Here is a 25,393-nt window from a genome sequence, read left to right as displayed (position 1 = left end):
TACAGCAAGTTTACTTATATTTTAATTTTTTTCTTTAAAAAAAAAAAGAAACATTTATATTATCAAACCATCTGAATTTAGACTAAGCTATAATATTCTTTGCGCTAAGAATCGGACTTCGCCATTCCAACACTATCAGACCACGTCTGGCTTTAGACTAAATTCGTTTGTGATATACATACAAACAAATTAATATGCTTAAAATGTGACTCATAGTTCATGAATTTACATAAGTGCCTAATATAGCCAGTCCCATTTTATATAGCTGATCTCTTTATTTAGACCCTCTAAAGGAGTACTTTTTATATTAACTTTACGAACGAAGATGTGACGGTTATTCAACGGCTGAAGTGCTCGATAATTGTCAACTAACACAGATCCTTCTACTCCATTCGAAAGATGGCGGAATTTGGACATCTATTTTTCGAAGAAACGGAATTTTGTCGTTTATAATAAGTTCTCAAAAAATGCATTTAAAATACTTACTTGAGATACAGATACTGTGAGTGTATCAGGGAACAAGATCCAAGTAACAGCTTCAGAACACGGTGGAGTTGTCAATGATCCTTTGTATGTATAGAATCGTTCCGTATCTAAGTTGCCAAGGAGTGAAGACAGTGAGAATGTTGTATTCATCAACTCTGATTGATTGTATTCACGAATATGTGGAAGGTTACGGACAAGGTTTTGTAGTTCAGAACCATCATTTTCAATAAGCTAAAACAAAAATAGAATATTGCTGAGACTTTTCATTTATATATTACTCCAATAAATTAAAAATGATTTTTTGAGATCATTATATTTATCTTTATATCTTTAAATAGGACTAAAAGTTAATGGTGCTCAGAGGATTGTAACAGAGAAACATAATAAGATCCTTTATGATAGATCGTTGGAGGAAGAAAGGCAACAAGGGTAAGCCGACTCGCAGCCAAATGGAAGAATGCGGGAAAAAGAGGGGAAACATCTAGGAAATCAGTAAGCACGTAAAAGGGGAAAACCCGATCTGGGCGGAACTACATGTTCGGAATTGAAAAGCATGTGCCCCTAATACGAACGAAGCGAAGCGAATGCAAAGGGATTAAATCAAGTTTGCAAATAAAAATGCGCACTGGAAACCAAAGATGCAAATTCCTCAAGAGGCAGTCGTAGGCATAGATAGTAAAAGGCTCAAAGCAGATCCCGACCTAAAAGACCTAAGTCGAAATATTAACCAGATCCAAAGGAGGAGTAGGAGGGAGAGGTTCAGAAAGCGGAGGCGAGAGGGGTAGTCCACACGAGGGAAGCTTTTCTAAAAGAAGAGGGAACGGGTCAATTTACGTTGCACATTTTCAAGAGCAACACAATCAGGGTTACGGGGAGGTGAGCAATACTCGAAGGTATTCCTCACGAAGGAATTGAAGAAAGCTAAGGAGAATTGGATGGAGTCAAAATCAGAAGAGGAACGAAGTATAAAGCCTTAGAATTTTCCTGCACGACTGGTGACTTCGAGGCAATGGGTGCCAAAACGGACTTTATTGTCGAAAGTGACTCCGAGGCCATGAGTGGAATTGAGGTATGATAAAGAATGTCCGTTAAGAGAGTAAGAGAAGAAAATGGGTGAGGATTTAAGTTAGTAGCACATAGAGTGGCACTTTCTGACGTTTAGCGCTAAACCATTAGTAGAGAACCAACAAACCAGAATGTTTAGATCAGATTGAAGGGAAACATAGTCCATAGGCGAGCTTAAGGTCGTCGGCATAGAGCAAATAGGGACAAGTAAGGAGCGGATGGGGGGACGTCGTTGATAAAAAATAAAAATAATAAAGGACCCAGAATAGATCCTTACGGGACGCCAGAGGAGGGGAAGAAGAAGCGGGATGTGCAGCCGTCCAAAAGGGACGCGGCAGGATCGGTTGGAAGGGTAAGGGTTTTTTTCCCAGATTTTGGGGGCAGGGAGGGAGAGGGGAAATGGAACGGTAATTCTCGGCAAGCTTACGATCGCCATTTTTGTGAATGATGGGAGCCTCTTTCCACAGGCCGGGGTTATGATTGTCTTCGAAGCTTTTGTTAAAAATAAGGGATAAGAGAAAGGAAATGGACTGACCATCGTAGTCAGAGCCGACATTGGCATCAAGTTTATCAATGAGGTACACGACAAGGAGAGAGGTAAAAAGTGGAATGGTGGGCAATGCGAGCCAGGCTACATCCACTAGCGGGAGAGAAGAGGAGAAAGGAGAGGGAACGTAGACTGAGGAAAAGTAGCGGCAGAGTAAATCACATGATAGTTGGGGGGAGTTAGCTGAGAAGCCAGAGAATTTAATGGACAAAGGGGGTAGCTGGGCAAGGCAGCAGGAGTCGCGAATGTGGAACCAGAGGACGTATTAAGAATTTGACCAAGGAACGCAGAGTTTTGATAAAAACTAAGTCAGCATAAGTTATAGAAGACAGGAACTTCTTCCCCGCAGTGTGTTTTTAACGAAGTTTTCTGTGGAGTTCAGTGGTGAACCACAGTGAAGTGAAGGGAACAAAACGATTTGGACTTCTGATAATCTGTCGCAGAAACCCACGTACAGAGAATAGCGGCTGAGGTAGGCAAAAAAAAAACAGAGAATATAATAAACGGGCATACGTGTAGCGGAATGATTCGCATAGTGACAGAATCGTAGGTAGAGGAAGAGTAAGAGAAGATGATTTCAGTACGGAGAGGGGACTTAACAGATATTAGGGCACCTCTGCAGGTTGCCTTGCCAAATGCAGAGCAGTCTCTGTCACAACGAAAGACAGAGTAACCTTTGAGAAGCTAGGAATCTAAAATCCTGTCATCCTACCAGATTTCATAAATGCAGGTAACGTGATGTTGACAGCTTGTGCATAGACCTCTTACATTTTAACAGAACAGTATAAAGTTGTAAGAAATATTTAAATTCGGCGAGGGAGGCGGACGGGCTGGAAATTTTCACGGAGCTTAGTCTCTGATAAGGCTTGACGACGACACTCGGTGGCCAAAGGGAAGATTGGATGATAGCATCGAAGTCATGGAGATAGAGAGAATGCCACAGTTCGGTCCCAAAAACATGAGATTTATATACAGCGCAAGGATGTCGATGAGGTGATGTCCAGAGAAAAGATCTGTATTGAGGCCTAGATTTCATAAACATGATGCACATCATAGATTTTTGCGGGTTTTTCGATTGGGTATTTCTCACTTTAATTTTATACTTTTTACCCCTTTCTTCCATATATTACAACGGATATGAAAATTAAAATCTGCTTATAAAAATTCTAAATAAGACCCTTCATTTGATACCCCAGGCCGACGAATTTCGGAAACAAAAACACCACTTTCTGGTACATACGCCTCTTATGTGGGATTTCATAGCTCCCATATATCTACCAAATAGTAAAGCGATTTTAACAAAACTTAAAAAAACAAGCCATAATTCACATTCCTCTCATTCTCTAGATCACCTTCAATATGCAATCATTCGTTGGTTTTCTCAGAATCTATGCGGGAAACACTATATAGGTGTTTCTATTTGGTTAGCAGAAACGCTGATGGATCATCATCATCATTTGCATGTTTGGAGAGCCGCTCCTTAAACTCAACAGAAAATGGCGGCATTTGCTATTTGGAAGGGGATCCAGAAACCACATGTTCTCACCAAATTCCATGACGATAGCTTCGGTTGTTTTCGAATGAATCGAGCGTGACAAACGCACAGACAGACACATTAAATCGATTCTAACTAGGTTTTGTTTCACACAAAACCTTTACGACACGTAAAATGGAAAGGAATCACTGCACTCATAGTAAGCAAGTCTAGGTCCACCGAAACATATTAGCATAATGCATTCCAACCTGACAAATAAACTATGACAAATTCTTAGAAACTTTAATGTACTTACCATAGAATCTATCAGACCATTTCAGCTAAAATCTGCGTATCATACGAGAAAAACGCAAACAACCTAACAGAAATTTATGGAATTCATAAGGTTTCTTACCCTGAATTTCCAAAAGCCTACATTAGACAAACAAGGTGGTTAGTCCCAACACATTTCACGAAATACTTAGGGAAGGCTACAAAATTGATTGGTGGTTTGGTTCAATGAGTAGCGTGTCCGAAAATAGTTGCCAAGTGTATGCTCCCTTAAATTATAAACAGGACGAAAAACTTCAAGAATTACCTCCGCCTTAGAGGAAACCGTAAATCACATTTTCATAAAGTTAGACCATTCGCCCTCCGCTCGATAGAACTTCTCCTTGAGTTTATTTTAGGTTGAAGCCAGTTAACGCAATCCCAATCAAACTGAGACCAGGAAAAATTAAAATTAAATTATTTGCGCCCAATTGGTTTTGATTTTTTCAGACCCATCGCCATACCAAATGGAAAATGCTACCCCTAAGCACCAAATCCAGATAAAGGCGTCCCCTCGGTCTTAGACAAAAACCCTAAGGTGGGTGCCTCCCGATCCCAGGTGGCAGCGGTACCTGATATGTCAAGGTACTGCTCACTGATGAGCATTAAATTAGCTTTGGTCTCCGCAGCGAACTGCGCTAGCAACTCGTGAGCGGTTGCACTCCGGTGTATATTGATTTGTAGGATGGGATTCATGTTGATCGCGTCCCACCTCTTTCCAATTCTGCTCTGAAGACTGTACAATTCTCTTCATAGGTCGCAACTCACTTTTTTGTTGCAGGTGTTCACTTTATGGCCTGCCTGACCGCATTTACGGCATGTTCCCTTTCTTTCAGATCCCCGACAGGTTGCTCATAATCCAAACATTTGTAGCATTTGATTGATGCGGCCGGATTCGTATCCTACACACTCGCTGTTTAGACGCTTTCTCGCGTATTACTCCGGAACTTCCACCACAGCGAGTTTTTGGCCTCGGGAGTTTGCAGAGGTGATACCAACCCGGATGTTGGTTACCATTTCTACCTCGTTTTTTTTTTGAGGCTATCAACCTCTCGGATTTCCAGAAAGCAAACCAACTTTCTCTCTCAGAAGCTCCTTGACTGCTTCACAGAACATAGTTTTTTTTTGTTGTCCTTGGGCCTAATTCGACTAGGACTCCACCACCTTTCGTTTTTCGAATAGAAGACACTTCTTCTCCGCTATCTTCTGACTTCATCTTGTAACGAATTTTACTGAGGACTTCCGCAAAGATCTTATCTTCCGTCGGCTTAATAAGCAGGCGGTCGAATCCTCCTTCGTCACCCAACCTTTTCTTTTGGTGCTTCATCCTCCGTGTCTGCCTTAATTCTAAGTAGAGGTTTTTCTGATGACGCCGCGTGTTGTTGCATCTTGTCCCTCTTTGCCTTCTTCTTTGAGCTCTGGAGAGTACCTGAGTGAAGTCGCCTTCGGATGCCCTTTCCTCCTTTCGTTTTTCCCCAACTCTGTTCTGCTCTGTCCGGGAGACACGGTTGTCCTCTGTTTTCCACTTTCCGCCTATTGCTGCATCCTTCGCTGGACGTCGGGGCGAGCGACCCCTTTTCATGCTACATATAAACCCAGTCAACTCATTCTCCATTCCCACTATCTCCTCGTTCCCCATTCTTGTCAGAAAATTCCTCAGTTAACGTAATCCCAATCAAACTGAGACCAGGAAAAATTCAAATTAAATTATTTGCACCCAACTAGTACTTGGTCTTTTCAGACCCGTCATCATATCAAACATGTTTGCCCACAAAATTACACAGAATAAATAAGCAACATTACCCAACGAAAGCAATCCTTTCATTTGCACATGCTTACAATTAACAGCCTATTTCACTTGGGATCCATTCAAATTCTAAGCGGCACCTGAAAAATTACTCACCTGATAAAAGAAAGCCAACACAGTCAATCCGTCTGGATGCTCCAAGGCTTCAGACACATTTGCATATTTTTTGTTGCGATGAATAATATGCATTTCCATAGGAAATCGAATATCGTTCAATACATGTTCCGAGCCTCGATTATTCTTATCGCCCCAGTGGAAATGCAGCCCTTCGAATTCGTACTCATTCTTTAGTTTTCCACCGAAAATGTATGGCATAAATGCACCACCCTCGACTTCTTCCTTGGTATGCTTCGGGATACTCAATGATACTGGAAAAGGCAACAATATTGAAATTTCATAGGAGCCATTAAAATTCTCTTCTGTGAATTTATTATTATTGTTGTTCATAACTAACCAGAATGTCCATTATTGTGCATTAAAATCGGTCCGGGTAGTAAATTATGATAACCCACCATTTCCAGAGCGGGCATTGTTAATGGAATTGCCTGGACAGCGAAAAAAATTAAAATACATTTGCTATGAATCCGATTTTAATAAATAAGGATTTCAATACCTTGCCGGAGCTTATTGCTATTGGCGATTGATATTTTCCCGAGCATCCTTGATGCGTTCTCGACCACATCCGCTGTTCAGCCCGTGAATAACCGAATCGATGACCGCCATATACTGAAAATGAATGGGGTAGAATGTTGAATTATGAATTCTGAATATGCACAAAACTGACATGTCCTCTATGGCGTAATCCTCTTTTAAGGCTTTTTGTTCACTTAAAATTTCTGATGATTCTATGGACCAATATAGTTCATTTAAAAATACACTTGGGATTGGTCCTAAATTTTCTACTACATAATATGGACATACATTTTCAGCTCATATTTCGGTTCATTGATTTTTCTGTGCTGAAAATATGATTGCGAAAATAGTAATATAGTTAAATTGAAAAGGAACCAAGAAAGGGGAGTTGCATAAGGATTTCAAATGAAACCCCGAATTACGTGATATTATGAAATTCGCTTGGACAGATACAGCAAAATTCTGTATTCTAAAATCTGAATTGTAACTCATTCAATGGTTCACAGTGAAAATCTTTGATGCAATCATCAAGGATAAAATTCGTATGAAATTACGATATTCTGGTTCTGCAAAGATCAGGCCACCATTGTCATGTAATTTATTAAATTTTAAAATCGAAAAATATGTAGAAGGTGTAATGAACCTAGGGGAAATGTGTTTTACTTGTTATAACGAACAATAACATAAGCATCTACAAAACCTGTCTTTAAAAAGGGACGGCTCTGACAGTTCAGATCCGCTCTTATCTGAGTGCAACTTCGCAGAAATGCTGCCCATACAGATCCTTAGTCTCGTCAGATACGCCGGAAGAGGAGAGAAATTAAGGAAATTTTAACAAAATTAGATTAATTATGGAATTTTATGCAGATAAAGGGTAGTATATGCCGCGTCTATCTTGGGACTGAAATCAACAGTCAGTAGCATTGGCTAATGCTGCTATCAAAAACTGGGAACAAGCTTTTCATAATGGAAGGTGCGAGAGCCTAAATGCAGCTAGACACACTAAACTTTTCCTGACAGAACCTAACAAACATAATGCAAAGTTTATCTTGTCAAAAAGCAGGAAGACTTGCTGAAGTATTGTTGGCATTCTGACTGGCCATAATTCACTAACTGGGCATATGTTCAGAGTAGGAACTATACAAAATGATGCGTATGCTTCCTGTAATGTGGAAGCAGAATCAACGGAGCATTTTCTACACCCTTCAATATCCTTCCTGTGGACGCATCAGCCACCAGATCTTTGGTGCTGATGTGCTTCGGTTGCAACGGGTTGCATCACATTCACCAGCGGAAATCCTGCAATACATAAGCGTATCAATGATATTTCGTTAGACGGGAAAATCGACTACAATGGACCACTATGGTCTGAATGCTCAGATGTTATGTTTCTCCTCCACTTTAAACACAGGTATATAGGTCGCAGGGCGAAAACGTGGATTGATAACTAACTAACACCAACAACACTAAGATTTAACTCCGCCTCTCCTAAAAACGAGCGAAATTATACCAATTGATAACCTAGGTTGAGGGTTTGGTACAGATGATAACCCCAGGCGGAACACAGTTGTTACGAAGTCACAAAAGGAACCTCGGATCGGATTCTATACACAACGACGGATAAACGATTTGCGTTTTTTCTCATGGAATGTGCGCCCCCAACTGAATAGACGCTGCCCCACAGCTAGCTGATACCCTATCCCCATGCAAGGTTGATGTTACAACATTACAAAAGATGCACTGGATAGGTCATCTAATAAATCATGTGCTCGGAGTAGGTTTCCTAGTCAGCCCAAAAGTGAAAGGGCTATGTACTCTGCCCTTACTTCCCTACAGACGCGATTTCAGAGTCGGGTCGGAGAACAAAAGCTCTTTGAGGGATGGATGGACTCTCGAAGCCTGTCCCAGGAATGATATCAAATCATATATGCAGCTATGGGCGTAGCTTGCATAAAAACACCAATGATAATGGTTGTTGGAAGTTGTCGCGGGAACAAATCCACAAGCAAACTTGGGTACCTTCCCACGGGGCCACTTTCAATCAAATTGACCATGTGTTACCCAAACACCACTCCTTTGTGAATGTCGGAACTTAAAAGAAGCTAATATAGACTCGGATCACTATCTCGTTGACATGGTGGTCAAAGGGTAGTGTAGGTCCCGGGGCAAAACGTGGATTGGTACCCACGATGGAGCATAAAACTTGGGAAATGCCTGCTGAACCAATACCAACAGCTCTACTACCAAACCCTATCTCCGCCTCCACGTAGTGACCGCTGGGAGCTCTTTCTTAACGAAAAGCTGCAGACGGAGAAGGATGAAGGCAAGTCTCCCGCGCCTAAAACCGGGAAAAATTGTACCAACTGATCCTCCAGGTTGGGTGTTGGGTAGGGCTGACAACCCTACACGGAAAACAAGTTGTTAGGAAGCCACAACAGGAGCCTCGGACTGGGCGGATTATACAACGACGAACCCGGCAACGACAACGAAATAACGATTTACGCATTTTTTCATGGAACGTGCGCTCCCTGCACAGAGATGACGCTGATAAGCAGCTAGCCGATACCCTGTCCCAATATAGGGCTTATCTAACAGCGTTGCAGGAGATGCGTTGGACAGGAACCGGTTTCCTGGAGAAGAGCCGCTACACCATATATTATAGTGGGCATCCAGTAAGCCATGTGCTCGGAGTAGGTTTCTTAGTCATCCAAAAAATGAAACCTGCTGTTATCGGCTTTGAAAACATAAGCGAATGGCTATGCACTCTGCGCTTGCGAGACAAGTTTAGAAATATAAGCTCCATTAACGTTCACGCCCCTACAGAGGAGACTGCAGAGTCGGAGAAGAATACCTTCTACGAGGCAGTAGAACGAACCCCTGTCCCAGATATGATATCAAAATCATACTTGGGATTTTAACAGCCAAGTAAGGAAAGAGCCAGTATTCAGGCGATACGTTGGCTCCCATAGCTTACACGAAAATACAAATGATAACGGACTGCGGATTATTCAATTAGCAGGGTCACACGAAATAGTTGTTGGAAGTACCTGGTTTGCACGGAAAGCGGTCCACAAACATACGTGGGCCTCTCCAGACGGGACCACTTTCAACCAAATTGATCACGTGTTGATCGAACGCCGCCACCTCTCAGCCTTGATGAAAATCAGAACATCTAGGGGGGCCAATATAGACTCGGATCACCATCTCGTTTTCATGGTGCTCCGAGCTCGAAAAAGAACAACACTTAGAACCACCTCTAACAATTAGGTTAGAGTTAACACTGAAGCCATCCACAACACTGCCCTCCGCGTCACCTATAAGAGGGAAATGGATGCCGCAATAACCGCTATCAACAGAGGACCTGGAAATGAAGCATCAACAAATGATCTTCATAATCAGCTGAAGAACGTTATCATGGATGCGGCCACAAACATACTTGGCCCCAGCCGCAAAAGGAGTCGGAACGGCTAGTTTGAGGATGAATGTAAGCGAGCAACGGAACGGAAATATGCCGCATACCGAGTAATGTTGCATTCTCAAAGAACGCCGGCACGCGCAGAGACTTATCACGAACTCCGTCGAGCGGAGAAGCGACTTCACAGACGGAAAAAGGAAGCCTGGAAGAACCAACAAGATAAAGAGGGAAATCTGATTTCCGACAGAATGGGCATATTGGAGCTATGGGTTGAGCACTTTGATGAGCTACTGAACAACCAGAACATCGGCGATTTGGAGGTTCCACCAACTGAAGACGATGGACAAATACTGCCACCACCAAGATTAGGAGAAACAGTCCGTGCAATTCATTGGCTAAAAAATCATAAGTCTCCAGGAGCCGATGGAATTACAACCGAATTGGTTGAATATGGAGGCGACCAGTTACACCAAGTAGTTCATCAACTTGTGCTTAAGGCATGGGACAGCGAATCAATGCCTGACGATTGGCAACGAGGCATTATATGTCTCATACATAAAAAAGGAGATATCACACAGTGGAGCAATTATAGAGACATCACATTGCTGAGTACCATCTATAAGACTTTCACCTCTATCTTGCTTGGCCGGATAGCCCCATACGCCCAGAACATCATTGGCCCATATCAAAGAGGCTACACTCCAGGCAAATCAGCAACAGATCAAATTTCCCCTGTGCGACAAGCGATGGAAAAGCTGTTGGAATATGGACAACAGTTGCACCATCTGTTCATCGACTTTAAAGCCGCCTATGATAGCATAGCCAGGGTAAAACTGTACACAACCATGAGGGAATTTGGTATCCCGACGAAATTAATAAGACTGACTAGGCTGACCCTGACCAATGTGCGAGATCAGATAAAAGCAGCAGGATCACTCTCAAGACCTTTCGACAGCAACAACGGTCTACGACAAGGGGATACCCTATCATGCGTCCTCTTTAATCTGGCCCTCGAGAAAGTGATTCGTGATGCTGATGTAAATGCAAGAGGTACGATCCTCTTTAAGTCCACCCAACTACTGGCCTATGCTGATGATATCGACATCATGGGAACAACCACCCGAGATGTACAAACTGCCTTCATCCAGATCGAGCAGGCGGCGTGAGATCTTGGGCTGCACATCAATGAAGGCAAGACAAAATATATGGTGGCAACGTCAGCACCGAAGACGAACCAACCAAAAACATCAAACCGCACTGGTCAAACAGGAAGAATAAGGTTAGGAGAATACAACTTTGAGACCGTTGACAATTTCTCCTATCTAGGGTCGAAAATCACAACCGATAAGAGCTACGATCAGGAAATCCGCGCACGGTTGTTATCAGCCAACTGAGCCTATTTCAGCTTACAAAAACTGTTCCGCTCGAAACGTCTCACCATAGGGTCAAAGCTCTTACTGTACAAGACTATGATCTTGCCAGTCCTCATGTATTCCTCGGAAACTTGGGTTCTTAAGGAGGCAACCAATTACACCAAGTGGTTCATCAACTTGTGCTCAAGGTGTGGGACAGCGAATCACTTTCTAACGACTGGCAAAGAGGCATTATTTGTCTCATACATAAAAAGGGAGATATCACGCAGTGCAGAAATTATAGAGGTATCACGTTGCGGAGTACCATCTATAAGTTATTCTCCGCTATCTTGCTAGGCCGGATAGCCCCTCATTGCCTCATACCTAAGAGACTTCACTCCAGGCAAATCGGCAATAGATCAGGGTTTTCTGTGCGGCAAGCGATAGAAAAACTGTTGGAATATGGGCAGTTGCACCATCTCTTCATCGACTTTAAAGCCGCCTATGATAACATAGCCAGGGTAAAACTGTGCACGGCCATAGGAGCGTTCGGTATCCCGACGAAATTGATGAGACTGACTAGCTTGATGCTAACCAATGTGCGAGGCCAGATAAAAGCGGGAGGATCACTCTGGAGACCATTTGACATCAACAACGGTGTAAGTCAAAGGGACGCGCAATCATGCGTCCTCTTCAGCGTGACCCTGGATAGAGGGACCTGTGATGCTATGGTAAATGCGAGGGGTACGATCCTCTTTAAGTTCACTCAACTACTGGCCTACATTGGAAGAACAACCCGAGATGTACAGTCTACCTTCATCCAGATCGAGCAGGTGACGCGAAATCTTGGGCTGCACATTAATGAAAGCAAGACGAAGTACATGGTGGCAACGTCAGCGCCAAAACCAAACCCAAAGAACGAACAACATCGAATCGCACTGTTCAAACGAAAACAATGAAGACAGAAGACTACAACTTTGAGACCGTTGAAAATTTCTCCTATCTAGGGTCGAAAATCACAACTGATAACAACCACGACGATGAAATCCGCGCACGGTTTTTGGCAGCCAACAGAGCCTATTTCAGCTTACAAAAACTGTTTCACTTGAAACGTCTCACCATAGGATCTGCTACGGAGCCCCTACATGGAGCTATGAAGAAGTGCGAGTCCTTCGAGCGCAGAATTTTGAGATACTGCGTCGGCTTGTCGTACAATTGGAAAACCAAGAAGTGCGGCCGCAACGCCGAAGTGTACAGGCGAGCAAAAGTTAAACTTCTTCGAGAGTTCGCTCTCAACCTGTTAGAAAGATTCTTCGAAAGAACGGAGAATCACCCCAAGCCACTCAAGAGGCAACTTTATCTGGAGGGTAACTCCATTGGCCACATTCTTAAGGCCTTGCAAATTGTGAGCTCTGCATTAAAACCTGCCATTGTCTCTCTCTTCGGCACTCCTTGCCTGGTAGGGGTGCACAGAGGTTAAGCGCAAAATTGTGAGCGCTGTAAAACATTAGATTTAGTTCTAAGTATTATTTATTAGAATAAATAAGTAAATAAGCCTTCTCGCACTCTAGGTCAGGCGCAGTTTTTTGCAAATATATGTCGATTTTTTTAATCGTGAATTGTCAAGTTCAATGTGTAACGTAAATACACCGTAAAAAGTAATGTCAGAGAAGGTCGAGCAGGCCAAACATTGTAAAAGCCACCTTTTTTTTAAATATTTAATTATGATACATAAGCTACATTTAGGCTAGAAATAAGAAACAAACGCTATGTATTCAATGTAAGTCACTGGTTTTTTGAATAAATGATTTTAAATGAAAAATGAAAAACTTCTCACCATAGGGTCAAAGCTCTTACTGTAAAAGACTATGATCTTGCCAGTCCTTATGTATTCCCCGGAGACTTGGGGTCTTAGCAAAAAAACTGCGAACTTTTGGCCGCGTTCAAAAGGTTGCGGTGGGCGGGTCATTTAATCCGTATGGATGAGGATAATCCCACCCGGAAACTCTATAAGGGCAATATCTATGGTAGAAAAAAAAGACGAGGCAGACCCTGCCTAAGATGGAGCGATGGCGTAGGCCAGGACGTCAGACAGCTTTTAGGGACATCGAATTAGTAGACTTCGACGCAAAACCGGAGTGTCTGGAGTTCCTTATTTAGGCAGGCCTGGACCGGATACCGGCTCTCGCACCGTTGATGAAGATGATGATACAGTACAATGGACCTAATATATAAGGCCTTAGTGCTTGCAGCTGCGATTCCCCCCAATTTCTTAACCTATCTATATACCGCCAATAATTTTTTTCTGCAATGGTACTTGCATTATCTTATGAATATACCTATCATTTTATTTTAAAATATATTAAAGATATCGCTGGAAAAATAATTGTGAGCGAGGTCTTTCCAGCTTGAAACCTAATCAATTAAATAAAATCCGAGACTTAAATACGGTCCCGTGTTCTTGAATGCAACTCATTTTTCAATGTCTGACACAATTTCTCGTAAGTTATACACATGTTCTACAACATTTATCTAATTTCGTTTTCCCCACAATCATACTAGCACCACTCGCCACGTTTATCACATCATCGTTCACGAACCCAAATGGAATCTTTTCCAAATATAATTATAGAAAATTAATCATAAACTTAGAACATTATTATTCCTTCCGGATAAGAGTCTAGCAAAGTAAGTGATTAGAATACGAAAGTGAAACCATACATCATAGACCAATATAAGAATATGTGCTAGTAATATCACAAGATATAATATTCTTTTTTCGGAACAATCGGAAGATCTTTATGGAATAAAATCAATGAAAGATAAACCGGCAAAGTCAAACAATGTTCCATAAATTTTAATAAATGAAAAAGATGATGGGATGTCGCGATAATTATCTACATGTATTCGGTACTTGTATCTTGGTAAAGTATTACATTCAATCTGGATAAGATTCCATTTGCAAATTTTAGAGATCAAGTAAGTGCGTGAGGTAACTACACATGAAAATTTACATGGTATGCGATCTAACATTATTATTTATTGTTGTTAATCGTTGCATATTAACATAGAAAGTAAATTTGTTATTATTTCCGGTAAAGAAGTGATATATAACGAAAGATAAGGACCTAAATCAACTAGTCCTATTTGTGGAAACCGTGCGTGAGGGTGAAGCTAGCAAGAGACAAGGTGAATGTAGCCGTCGGCGCTTCATTTTTTTTTACTTTTTGGTAAAGTTTTTCAACTCCCTCTAGTACTAGTTCACTTCTTCTTAATCGGTGCAAACATAGCTCTAGAACGACTAGTCGAAACTTGCTGGATGGGGAGCTCCGCTCCATAACAGGGCCAGAGAAATATCGCTATTCTCTTATCTGCTACCTATCCACTGCCAATTCTGCCATTCGAGATTATATGAGACCAGAACATCTTGATGGTACGTCGTAGAGAAGTATGAAGCATGCTTGAAGCTTACAAATACGAAAATAATCCAGTTGCTGCACCCATACAACATTAGATTTAATAATCTAGAATTCTGGTCATCAATGCAAGTAAGAAGATGGCAATCCCTCCTACCCATTACTGCAGATAGAAAGAATATGATGGCTTGCCAGGAGGGAAGACTTGGTTTTGCTAGTATTTACTTTCAGTCTGGCTCGATGACAGAGCAAAGGGATATTGTCAACACAGTCGAGGTATTTAAAGAAAGATATCACAGTCCGTTGAACTCCTCCGCTTCCTTCGGCCAAGGCAACGAGAAGAAATAAGATGCAACACCGGTCGACCTCGAGATTTTACCTCGATGCAGCTGATATTCGTCGTATATTTTTCTGATGATATCTATTAGTTTCCGCGGAATGCCTATCGTACGTATGGCATTCTAGATATACTCCCTCTTGAATATGGTTGCCTTTCTCCCCTTGGTGGGGTATAGTGCGTCAACTACACCAACGCGGCATCGTTCGCGGCTAAATGCGTTTCTGCTCCTCCTCCCCCCCCCCCACCTTTTGTGCTACTACCATATAACAACACACAAAGAATACTATCACAGAACAATTTCAACTTGATCATAGTGTTGAGATAACTGCATTTCCAGATTTTAGATAGGGCAGCGAAAGCGGATCTAGCGCTGTTAATGCGTCGGACAACATCTCGTTCGATGCCGCCGTCGGCAGAAACCACGTCTCCCAGATGATCGACGCTTTCAATGCTCTGCCCATTAATGCAGATAGGGAGAGTGTGACGAAAAGTCGGACTGAGAGCCTTGGTTTTGTTAGTGTTTATCTTCATTCCAACTCGACTTGCCTCTCTTTCCAAATCCAGGACCTTTTGACCAAGATCCATGACCCGGTGACAGAGCAAACAAATATCATCAGCGTAGTCGAGGTGTTTGAAGAAAGATGTCATCGTCCATTGAATTTCTCTGTGTCCTTCAAACAGAGCAGTATAAAGAATGTTACCGACAACAAGAACAAATAATATCGGTGACAAGATGCAAACCCTGGCGGACTCCGCTTTCGACATCAAAATCCTCCGAGCGCCCGTAAGATTTTGCACCATATATGTTACTCTGATAAGAGTAATTGGTTTCTCCGGAATGCCCCTCCTACACAGAGCACACCAGATACATTTCCTGTTCACGCTATCGAAAGCTTTCTCGAATTCGATAAAGAACAGGTACAGCGAAGATTTAATTTCCCCGCACTGTTCCAAAATTATCCGTATGGTGTTGATGTGGTCGATACAGGAGGATCCGAAAAGAAAACAAGCCCACTCTCTGTTAATCAAGCTTTCGAGATGTTTTTTAATGTATTCCAGGATTATTTTAGCTATTATCTTTGCGACGGCAGGGAGCACGGAGGTACCACTCCAATTGCCACATTTAAAAGTTTTTGGAATCTTAACGATCATCCACTTATTCCACTCTCTGTGAAAAGTCTCGGACTCGCAATATTTTAGTACGAATGGAAGCAGCAGATCTGCAGTAACTGCAGATGTAGCGATAAATGACTCTGCGGGCAGAGCATCAAGCCCAGTGGCTTTACTCCGTTTCAGTGCATTGATGGCAAAAGCGCCCTTCACAGGACCATCGAAAAATTTGTGATCATATGCAAGCTTTGTGATCACATAAAAGTTCTGAAATTATTACGATCTGTGGCATCTTCCGCTTCAGTGATCACCGCAATTGTCACGGCGTACACTACGCTGAACTTTTTGGGATTTCGTTTGGTATCGGAGTTCGAGCCCGTCACGCCCGCTCTCAATCGAAGCGGTCGACGTGGTCGACGGCCTGTGCAGCACCCGAGAAAAGAGCATTTTTGATAGCGGTCCAATGCTCATAGATCTTCTCAGACGGGTTACTCAGCATATCTGCCGCTCGAGCAGCAAGATAGCTCTCACTCTGTCGAGCGACAGCCCTGTGATAAGTGCAACACGTAAGCGAAGGTAAGCGATCATCAGATGGTAATTCCTTTCGAGGCCAATGACAGCGCCTCTCTTGTTATGCTCATTCAGATGACAACTCATAAATCTACTCCTGATCGCGAAGTGATCGATCTAATTGTTCTACGGTGTCGGACAGTCGAAATCTAACTGACCCTATGGCAGGCTCTACCCTCAAACAATGTGACACAAATGATGAGGTGGCCCGCTATTTCCTTTATGTTCGCCAAGACCGCGTTTGTCCATTCCATATCCGAACAACGTGTTGTCAGATCCCACCTTGACATTTGGATCACACAGCACATTCACAATTTCACCTTTAAACAGCCTCCCGGCGTTTAATTGGTCATAGAAAGCATCCTTCTCCCCTACATCGGAAGTCTCCGTTGGTGCGTAGCATTGTAAGATTGTGCTCCTTAACCTGGACCGAAATCTAGCCATTAGAAGTCTGCCAGAAACCGGCTCCCTGATCAAGAGAGCGTACCTTGCGGTAGCCGTCAAAAACAATCCGACACCGAATTCGCGCCCGTTACCACCTAGCTTTCCAGAGTACAAAAGCACATTGCCACAAGAGGGAGAGGAGTACTCCTTGTCAAAGAACGTAGCCAGCAGTTGGACTATCGACGTTAACACATCGAGAGGTACACAGAAAGCGATGAGGACACGGCGAATCATTTGTTTAAAGTGCATTTCCCAGACAGCATACAAAATCTCATCTCGAGACCTACAGACATATACACCCCTCAACCGGAAGATTGGACTCTGGCATGGAAAGCAGTTTGACTCCATTTGGAGGTGAAACGGAAACCAGCTAACGACGCATATAGGCTTGATATTATTGGCGCGTGGAAAGGCGGCCAATATGGTCATGTGTCCATCTAGAAATTTCTTGGCAAACATCAGATAGCTCCGATCATATGGTTTGCAGATTCGTTTTCGAAAAGACATACTCCGTCGTAATTACTAAAAGAGAAGGATGGTCGATAAATAGCCACGAGCCTTTTGGGATTACAGACTTAATAATCCGTTCGGGCGCAGAGATGTTCTCGGGAAATCCGATTATGGAACTGACTCGACCTCTCGGAAAAATGGCGATCATTCCAGGCGGAGATATATGCCATTTTCAATATCTGCGGAAAAAATGGAGGGGTCGCATCATTCGAATCTTTTCCGAAAATCGAGCACTAAGCAGCAACGGCATATCAAGCCAGTCGGTGTGGAGTCGTCATCAGGTGCTGCTGAAACTTGGTCGACTAAACGAAACATTCCTGATGTGGGTGCCAGGGCACTAAACATCGCTGGTAATGAGGAATACAGACTGGCTCACCAATGTTCTGAATCCACAATGGTAGGGCTAGAGCCAGCTTTTTGCATCCGGCCATCTACTATTAAGTCTACTCAGAAGGGGGAAATGGCAAGTATTCACGCAGCCGAATGGAGAAATTTGAACTTCTGGCGGCAGGCGAAAATCTTCGTAAAGGAATCCGGGGCCAGTGTGTTGTTCCTTAAGAAGTGGGATATGAAAACCCTAGTATAGTTTTCACAATATAAAACTTTTATATTGATATCTCTCACATCACTTTTTCAACTTAACATGCATCATGCGAGTTGGATATTTCTCCAACTGAAAACGACGGACAAATGCTGCCACCACCAAGTATAGGAGAAACAGTCCGTGCAATTCATCGGCTTAAAAATCATAAGCCGGGATATCACGCAGTGCAGCAATAATAGAGGTATCACGTACCATCTATAAAATATTCTCCTCTATCTTGCTAGGCCGGATAGCCCCATACGCCCAGAACATCATTGACCCATACCAAAGAGGCTTCCCTCCAGGCAAATCAGCAACAGATCAAATGTTCTCTGTGCGGCAAGCGAATGAAAGACTGTTGGAGTATGGCCATCAGTTGCACCATCTTTTCATCGACTTTAAAGCCGCCTATGACAGCACAGCCAGGGTAAAACTGTACACGGTCATGAGGGAATTCGGTATCCCGAGATAAAAGTAGCAGGATCACTCTCGAGACCATTCAACATCAACAATGGTCTAAGACAAGGGGATGCCCTATCATGCGTCCTCTTTAACCTGGCCCTGGAGAAAGTGATTCGCGATGCCGATGTAAATGCGAGAGGCACCATCCTCTTCAAGTCCACCCTACTACTGGCCTACGCTGATGATATTGACATCATGGGAAGAACAATCCGAGATGTATAATCTACCTCCATCCAGATCGAGCAGGCGGCGCGCAATCTTGGGTTGCACATTAATGAAGGTAAGGTGAAGTACATGGTGGCAACGTCAGCGCCAAAGCTAAAAGAACGAACAACATCGAATCGCACTGGTCAAACGAAAAGATAAGAGACTACAACTTTGAGACCGTTGAAAATTTCTTCTATCTAGGGTCGAAAATCACAACCCCCCGATGATCCCACCCGAAAAGTCTATAAGGGCAATATCTATGGTAGAAAAAAAGACGAGGCAGGCCCTGCCTGAGATGGAACGATGGCGTAGGCCAGGACGCCAGCTTTTAGGGATATCGAATTGGTGGACCTCGGCGCAAAACCGGGGTGTCTGGAGCTGCTTATTAAGGCAAGCCTAGACCGGATACCGGTTGTTGCACCGTTGATGATGACGAGATGAAATTCGACAACTAAATCTGAGAAAACTCCGCCACTTGTATGTATAAAGATAATGGAAAGTAATTATGTTCAATGCCTGGTTTCACCCCGATTTCTGAATTCCCATGAAATACAATATCAAAAGTAGTAGAATCCATACTGCTTAATATACAAATGATACTGAAAGTGGTAAAATACTAATACAAGGTTTTTCCACAAAAACCACACAAAATGAAATCGAAAAGTAGAAAAATGCATAATTCAAGTTATCACGGGAATTGTTTACAGTAGAGCCTGAGTAAATTTACATTTTTGTTGTTAAACCTCGTCAATTGTACTACAGTTGTATTGTAATTAAGATGATGTTTAACGGGGAATACCTTTGGTGGAATATCTGATTTTGTTTGATCAGTTATGGAAATTATGCTTTTTGCCTGCTTCCTCCTTCACTTTTTCGTATTAAAGATATTATTACAATCGAACTAGTAACTACCTTCTAACTTCGACGCAACAAAGGGATGAAATCCGTTTCTCTACTAAGATTGATTCGGATTTTTAGCAATCGGAGTTAGATAATTTAATTCTTCCACGATTTGATATGTGTAATTTCTTTTATTCAAATAATATGGAAACAAGGGAAGCAAAATTTTCCATAATATATCCATTGATTTTTTTTAATTTCCTGTGATCATTTAAATAGATATTAACGATCGCACTATCAATTCTGATTTCTGCATGTGCTCCCCTATAAATCAAAATTGAAATGCTTTACATTTAGTGTCATTTTTGTTATCACTTTTCAATTCGTCTTCGAAATTAAATGTAAATAAATTATTAATTTCCCCATTAATGGCACCGAAGAGGAGATTGAATGATTTTTAAAATATTGGCATATGCAGTAAAATGGGCTTTGCCCTGTAACCATAAATTTGCGGTGCAAAAATACCTATAATTGTTTAGAAAAAAATACTACAATTCGCATTATAAAAAACCGATGTATCAATACCAAAAATTTATATTATTCAAGAATAAGCCTGGGAAGCTTAGAGTTTTGAGAGATAATAAATATGGACGTTAGGGTTCCGAAATTATCCCTGAAAACACCATGTTAGGAGTTCTTAGCTAGGTAGTTCGAATCCTATATTGGATTCCTTAGCCACTTCTCTAAGCAATTTGAGATTCTCCTACCTGCAAACCATTTTTTGCAACCCAGTATAGCATTACGTAATAAATGGGTAACATTCAACCGATAAATCCTATAATGCACAATGTTATAAACCAAACCTGATAATGAGGAAGGCCAGACAATTTTTTTTTTTTAATTTAAACTTTTTGTTATGCTTGATTTTCCCAATATTCTCGATATTATATATTAAACACCAGAAAATAAATTCAAAGTTAGAATAAATTGAAAGATATGAAATTCACCTTGGCAAATCGAAACAGAAAGCAATAAAATCACCGTTGAGAACTTCATTCTGACTGGACACTCACTTTAATAAGAACTGACTCGGGAAAATCGATCACAAATTCTGAAAGGCAAGCCGCGACCAGACTAAGTGTCCCACCTTGCGTTATTAATCAGATGACACTATTCGCGCTGATAACGCTTTTCGATATCTGTTAAATATATAAATGTGTGCTAACTAACAATCGCAATAATTACTGGCGAGCTTGAATTGAAACAATATTTACCCTGCCCTGAGATCATACAGAGCTTTAGAGGCTCACAAATCCACGCTAACCATTTTGTAAGATCTGGGTTTCTTGAGAGAACCAAACGTTAAAAGTTGCTTACCTCTAGTCATTAGTTATTAATTGATAGATTCAATGTCTTCCACGGATGGAATTTATTAACAGCTGTGGCGTTTATTTATATTTACACAAAAGTAAAGTCAATTTCTCAGTAATTGATAATGTTTACTCATGGAGTTTTATGTTTGTGCAGGGAATCCAAGCTATCACATGGCATTCCACTAATATTTTTCCCCACCATGCATCATCCCTAATTATCAGTTGATCCTGATGTTTGCCTCATTCCACTGCCACTTATGACATCCATCCAAAGGACATAAAGTAGTTTAATGAAGATTGGCATCTATTTTCACAGACCCACAGAGCATATCCAGAATATATCGATAAGCATGAAGTATCATCAAATGTGCCTTCGTCTTGGCGCTGATGAAGTCATCAGCCTCGTCCCAGAAGGACATGACAAGACTGGGCTGACTACGAAAAGGTGGTGGCGGATCAGCGAACCCAAGGAGCTCTACTCAGGATCTCCGTTACCGGCCCAAGAAGCTGCCGCAAAAAACAAGGATTTTACTACCGTATATTAAAAGAATGCAGGTGATCGTAAGTCTGCGCACTGCGATAATCTTACAATACCGCGTTAATAGCAAGAGGGGAAACGTAATAATTGCTTCTGTGCAGTCACACTATAATTCTCTATGTGCTCCGCTAACGCAAGAACTAAGGGATCTAATTGCGTATGCAGAATCAAGAAGACTGAAACTCTTAATAAGTTGTAATGTGAAGATAAACACCAACAAAAGCAAAGTAATAATCTGAGAGATTATTCGATCATCGCATCCTCCTTATCACCATTAAAGAGCAGAGCATTGAAGGTGTTGATCAATTTGTATATCAAGGAAGCATGATTTCTGCTGAGGGTGGGACCGATCTAGATGTCGTTCGATGCAATAAAAGTGCCTGTTCTCCATTCGCGGTCTCAAATATGGAAATGCAGTTATCTCAACATCTAATTGAGAATAGCACATTGAAAGTGACCACGACTGTTACTGAAAAACTCTATCAACACTTGCCTGTAACGTATCATCGCTGGCCTGGCACTATTTCAACTGCATAGGCCAGATACCCGTGGATGAATTAATCAGAAGGCGGAAGTGGCAATAGATCGGTAACGCACTGAGGAGGAGCGACAATTCCATTGGTGGCTACGTCATGCAGTGGAATCCACCTTGCCAAGATAGCCAGCGAGCGAGTTGCAGATGTCTCGGGAAATTCTGAAAGGAGTTGAAGCGCATTTTAGTGAACCTTCAACGATGGCGCGTAGATGTGGTTGACATACTATGGCATCCCGTCAATACTTGGCGATAGCTAGAGTTGGATAATCGCCGGTTCCCTCCCCGTCACTTCGGCAGTGCGTATTAAGCGAGTCTAGCGGTTTCAGCGTCCGCTTGAACTCTGCTGGTCATTCACAGTTCTCCGTAATGGACTTACGGTGAACGCTAGAAAGCATTTCAAGTGCATCTCTACTCTAAGTTAACGTGGAAGTACCATATCCAAAAATAATACTAGAAATACTGTAGTTTGCTCTTGTGCTGTAAGGCTGCGATAGATAAGACTTGAGGAATCCCTATCCTGAAAGTATGCCAACTGGTGAATTGTGGCCAGTCAGAATGCCCGCAATATCCCTGCAAGTCTTCCTGCTTTTCGACAAGATAAATTTTGCGGATGGTTGTTTGGTTCTGACAGGAAACTAAATCTTACTTTGCTAAGGCATCCGAGATTTCATTTCCCTTCACACCACAATCACTCAGAGTAGTTTCACTATATTCAAACCCAGAAAGCAGCCCTTAGGACTACATATACTTCAGCATTAAAGACCGTTGCATAATGTCCCAAAAGAAAATCACACTTATCGTTTTTATTCGAGAGGTAGACTAATGCTTCAGAACCCTGCTCTGTTTTTGAGCCATCGGTGTAGGGAACGTTAGTATGTCCTGCCCTGCACTCTTCTGGTTTGTCACAGCTTTTTCTTTGTTTCGGGATAACTTCATATCTTCTACAAAACAGATGTGTGGGCATCCGTGAATCAAAATATATATGACTGCCGTTCACTCCTTGGTGGGTATAGGGCGTCAACTACATCTACGCGCCATCGTTCGCGGTTGTCTGAAATACTCTTCAGCTCCCCCATAACTTCCCGAGACGACCACACTCGTCCTCCACTGTTCTGCGCCAAGTGCCCTTGGGGAACCCCAATCTTGGGAGAGTGGATTCCACTATCTTCAGTCCAACTGTACTTCCTTCTCTTTCCAAATCCAGAGCCATTTGGCAAAGGCCCATGATTCGGTGAAAGATCAAATGTCATCAGTGTGTTGAGGAAAGTTGTCATTGTCCATTGAACTCGTTTACGTCTTTCGGACAAGTCAGCCTGAAGAACGCCACCAATGGCAAGAAGAAATAATATCAGTGAGAGAATGCAACCCTGGTGGACTCCGCTTTGAACCCCAAAATCCTCCGAACCTCGGTGCAGCACGTGACATTTTGTGCCTTCATATGTCACTTTGACAATAGCTGTTAGATTTTCCGGAATACCCCCCCTGCGTAAAACACTGCAGACGCACTCCCTGTACATGCTATCGAAAGCTTTCTCGTATTCGATAAAAAACAAGTGCAACGAAGATCTAAACTTCGTACACTATCCCAAAACGATCCGTAGGGTGTTGATGTGGTCAATGCGGGAGGATCCGAGCGGAAGCCAGCCTGCTCTTTTTCAATCAAACTCTGGAAATATTCTTTAATGCGTTCCGGGATTATTTTGGCTATTGTCTTTGCAACGGCAGAAAGCACACAGGTGCTTCTCCAATCGTCAAACTCAAAAGGGGTCCCTTCCTTTAGAATCTTGATGATAGCCCATTCTTCTACTCTCTAGGAAAAATCTCCGATTTCCAAGATTTCCGTGCGAGTGGAAACAGCAGATCTGCAGTAACTGCAGGTGCAGCGATAAATAACTCTGCCGGCAGACCGTCAAGTCCAGCGAATTTACTCCATTTGAATACATTGATGGCCATGATGATTTCTCTTCTGCTTGAAGGAAAAGTTCGTATCCGCATACTACGCTAACTAACTAGTCATTTTCTCCACAAAAGGTGGCACCTTTAACAACATTTCATTCATAAGAGGAGGAGCTTCACCGGATGTGGTACGGTTGAGAACCGTGGTGAAGTGTTCCTTCCACCTCTTCAGTTGTTCATCATCGTCGATGAGAAGTCGAACGTTGACGTCCTTTACAGTACCACAGAAAAATTTGTGACTACATGCAAGTTCTTCCGTGATGCGGTATACATTTCTGAAATAATTGCGATCTGCGACATCTTCATCTTTCTGACCAGCATAATAACAAATTATTTCTTGTCATGGGGTACACTACGCTGAACTTGTCGGAATCTCCCCCGGAATCGGAATTCGAGCGTTTCACGGCCAGCGTCATTCGCAGCGGTCAATAGAGCCTTCGAACCCTTCCGTTTATCGATCCGTTTCCGAAGTTCCGAAATCACCCAGATCTTATGACGCCCCTTCGGAATGTAGCCGACGACTTGTGTAGCACCTGAGGAAAGAGCATTTTTGTTTGGGACCCAATACCCATTGATATTCTCAGGCAGGTTACTCAGTATATATGCCGTCCAATCAGCAAGATAGTTCTCCCACTGTCGAACGACAACTGGATTACACAAGCGGTCGATGTTAAACTTAGGAGGTCGCAGCTCCCTAACCCTGCGGGATGTGGCGAACACAGCTCCTAAATCTGCTGCTGATCGCAAAGTGGTCGCTCTGATTGCTCATACGGCATAGGTCAGTTGAAATCCACCTGACCTTATGGTAGGCTTTGTGCTCGAAAAATGTGCCACCAAAGGCGAGGCGATGGAAGTTACAGACAACCACAAACCTTCCCCCATTACCATAAAGGCCACCAAGACCGTGTTTCCCCATCATATGTCCGAGCAAGATGTTGTCAGATCCCCTGAACTGCGTTTAATTACTTTTCTGATATTGGATTTGTAAGATTGTGATAGAGCCCACTAAGTGTAGACCAAATCACTTGATCTGCTTAAATGACATCAAGCTGTATGTTGGCACTGATCTTGAAGGTTTGTTGCGCATAATTGATATATTTAGTCATGATGTTTGGAAGAATTTGGCTTAGACAAATGTTGCCATTCACAGAGATTATCATAAGCACTATATCACATACAAGCTGTATCGGAGACAGAAATTTTAAGAAGAAAAAAAGTGTAACTGAATCCGACTAACGCTCTCGATCCCCACAGATTCAAGCGAATAAGATATGCAAATTTACTTTCCTGCCATGAACGCTCGCTTCTAAAACACACCAATAAGCCACGAGAAAAGCCGCTTATTTTTCCAGCATTAATTATTAATTAATTTTTGTATTTTACTAATTACTTTTTTTGAA

The 25,393-nt window shown here is 42.3% G+C and overlaps 1 protein-coding gene across 1 annotated transcript; it reads right to left on the bottom strand.

Annotated features, from left to right (window-relative positions):
• LOC119646890 (carbonic anhydrase 2-like) lies at nt 1-20,769 on the bottom strand. The gene is made up of 6 exons (XM_038047527.1): nt 20,599-20,769; nt 6,323-6,435; nt 6,164-6,254; nt 5,806-6,077; nt 487-717; nt 1-417 (listed from the first exon to the last, which is right to left on the bottom strand). Exons 1-6 carry the CDS (start codon nt 20,645-20,647, stop codon nt 238-240), a joined length of 936 nt encoding a protein of 311 aa, XP_037903455.1. The 5' UTR covers nt 20,648-20,769; the 3' UTR covers nt 1-237.
• Between the last annotated feature and the right edge of the window lie 4,624 nt (nt 20,770-25,393).

The sequence above is a fragment of the Hermetia illucens genome, chromosome 1, assembly GCF_905115235.1.
Source record: "Hermetia illucens chromosome 1, iHerIll2.2.curated.20191125, whole genome shotgun sequence".
Lineage (NCBI taxonomy): Eukaryota > Metazoa > Arthropoda > Insecta > Diptera > Stratiomyidae > Hermetia > Hermetia illucens.
This window is presented reverse-complemented; position numbering and strand designations above follow the sequence as displayed.

Coding starts and splice junctions, on each gene's coding strand:
- LOC119646890 (XM_038047527.1), bottom strand. CDS start 20,647: ATGAAGTTCTCAACGGTGATTTTATTGCTTTCTGTTTCGATTTGCCAA. Junction 6,078..6,163: donor GCACAATAATGGACATTCTG/GTTAGTTATGAA, acceptor TGCCTTTTCCAG/TATCATTGAGTATCCCGAAG. Junction 718..5,805: donor TGTTGGCTTTCTTTTATCAG/GTGAGTAATTTT, acceptor TTTTTGTTTTAG/CTTATTGAAAATGATGGTTC.